Consider the following 1,507-nt stretch of genomic DNA (forward strand, 5'->3'; position numbering starts at 1 on the left):
GAATTATCCACACCGTTTAGGGTGAGTTTGTGTGCGACTTGGATACCCTTTAGGTCATCGGCTGGCATTTTAGTTGGAGCTTTTGGCTGTACTAAGACAGTCGTAGTTGTGCTTCATAAACAAACAAACAGAACAATAAGCAACGTGTGGGCGGTGGAGAAAATGCCTCTGGTTATGATGAGGACAGACTTGAGCAACAATAGAACAGGGTTTCTAGATAAAGAGAATTCAACCATTCTAAAAGAAAACACTTGCAGGTGACAATCATTGCATTTACTCAGTCCTACACACCAAAAACAGAAAAATACTAGGGGGAAGTCTATAAAATCATGCAGATGAAGTGTTTTGCTTGGTTTGGGGGTCATTGAGCGAGATTGCAGCCCAAGGGCTCAATTAACATTTGATTGGGCTGGCTGAAGTCCTTCTTATCATCTAAGGGCAGAGTTGGCTTTCTAAAGGGAAATGAGGTTCGAAAACACAGGCTTCGTTAGTAAAAGGCAGTTTCGGACGAGAGATTTCTAGCTAAATTTGAGGTTTTTGCAAAAGAAACTTGCTGATTTTTTTTTTTTTTTTTTACATTTAAAAGTATAAAATCAGGTTTGGTGATTGTGTAGGAGACTCTCTGTTACATTAATGTATAAGAATATAATTTACTTTGATTGTAATTAAAATCACAAGTTAGAGAATATTACTCATCAATCTTCTAGCAGTTCAGTTTCTTAAGGATTAGCTGTGTACCCCATTTTTCATTTCGATGAAGGCAATTTTAAAATGTCAGAACACAATCTTCCTCCTCCTGAGCTTTATTACATTTAATCAAAACTAATTCAGCACAGCAAATAATAATATAAAATCATAGTTGGCAGATTTCTGTAATAGCACAGAAACAAACAACGAAGAATAAAGAAGAAAAGATGAGAGAGGAGAGGCCTGTCTAGTTGATCTGGCACAAGGGAACACTACAGTCCAGATGCAGGTGTCCTTCTGGCGACTTCCTCTCTGATTACATGGGTACGGTCATGGCGGCTGTTGGGCACGTAGGTCTGAGGTCACATGTTTTTGTTGTTGTCATGGTGATGGCACTGGCTGCAAGCAGGTGGATCCAGGAAGGGAAGCTCCTGCTCTGTGCTGTGGAGCCGGAGCACTCTGGAGTTCAGGTCCACACAGCACTGCAAGAGAGAGCAGATCACTGCATCACATCCGGTGTATTATATCAGTTATTCTATCTATCTATCTATCTATCTATCTATCTATATCTGTCTGTCTGTTGCTCTATCTATCTGTCTATCTGTTGCTCTGTCTGTCTGTCTATCTATCTATCTATCTGTCTATCTGTTGCTCTATCTATCTGTCTGTCTGTCTGTCTATCTATCTGCCTGCATGTTGCTCTATCTATCTATCTATCTATCTATCTATCTATCTATCTATCTATCTATCTATCTCTCTCTGTCTGTCTGTCTGTCTATCTATCTATCTATCTCTGTCTGTCGTTCGTTCGGTCTGTCTG

General features: G+C 39.9%; 1 protein-coding gene across 1 annotated transcript in view; it reads right to left on the bottom strand.

Moving 5' to 3' along the window:
* Positions 1-575: 575 nt before the first annotated feature.
* LOC107695877 (nuclear receptor-interacting protein 2-like) overlaps positions 576-1,507 on the bottom strand; it is a 25,412-nt gene continuing 24,480 nt past the window's right edge. The window contains exon 6 of the mRNA XM_016495958.1: positions 576-1,169. Within this exon, the coding sequence (XP_016351444.1) occupies positions 1,050-1,169 (120 nt within the window). The 3' untranslated portion in view covers positions 576-1,049. The remainder of the gene's footprint in view (positions 1,170-1,507) is intronic.

This window comes from Sinocyclocheilus anshuiensis, unplaced genomic scaffold, assembly GCF_001515605.1.
Source record: "Sinocyclocheilus anshuiensis isolate Anshui unplaced genomic scaffold, SAMN03320099.WGS_v1.1 scaffold538, whole genome shotgun sequence".
Taxonomy (NCBI): domain Eukaryota; kingdom Metazoa; phylum Chordata; class Actinopteri; order Cypriniformes; family Cyprinidae; genus Sinocyclocheilus; species Sinocyclocheilus anshuiensis.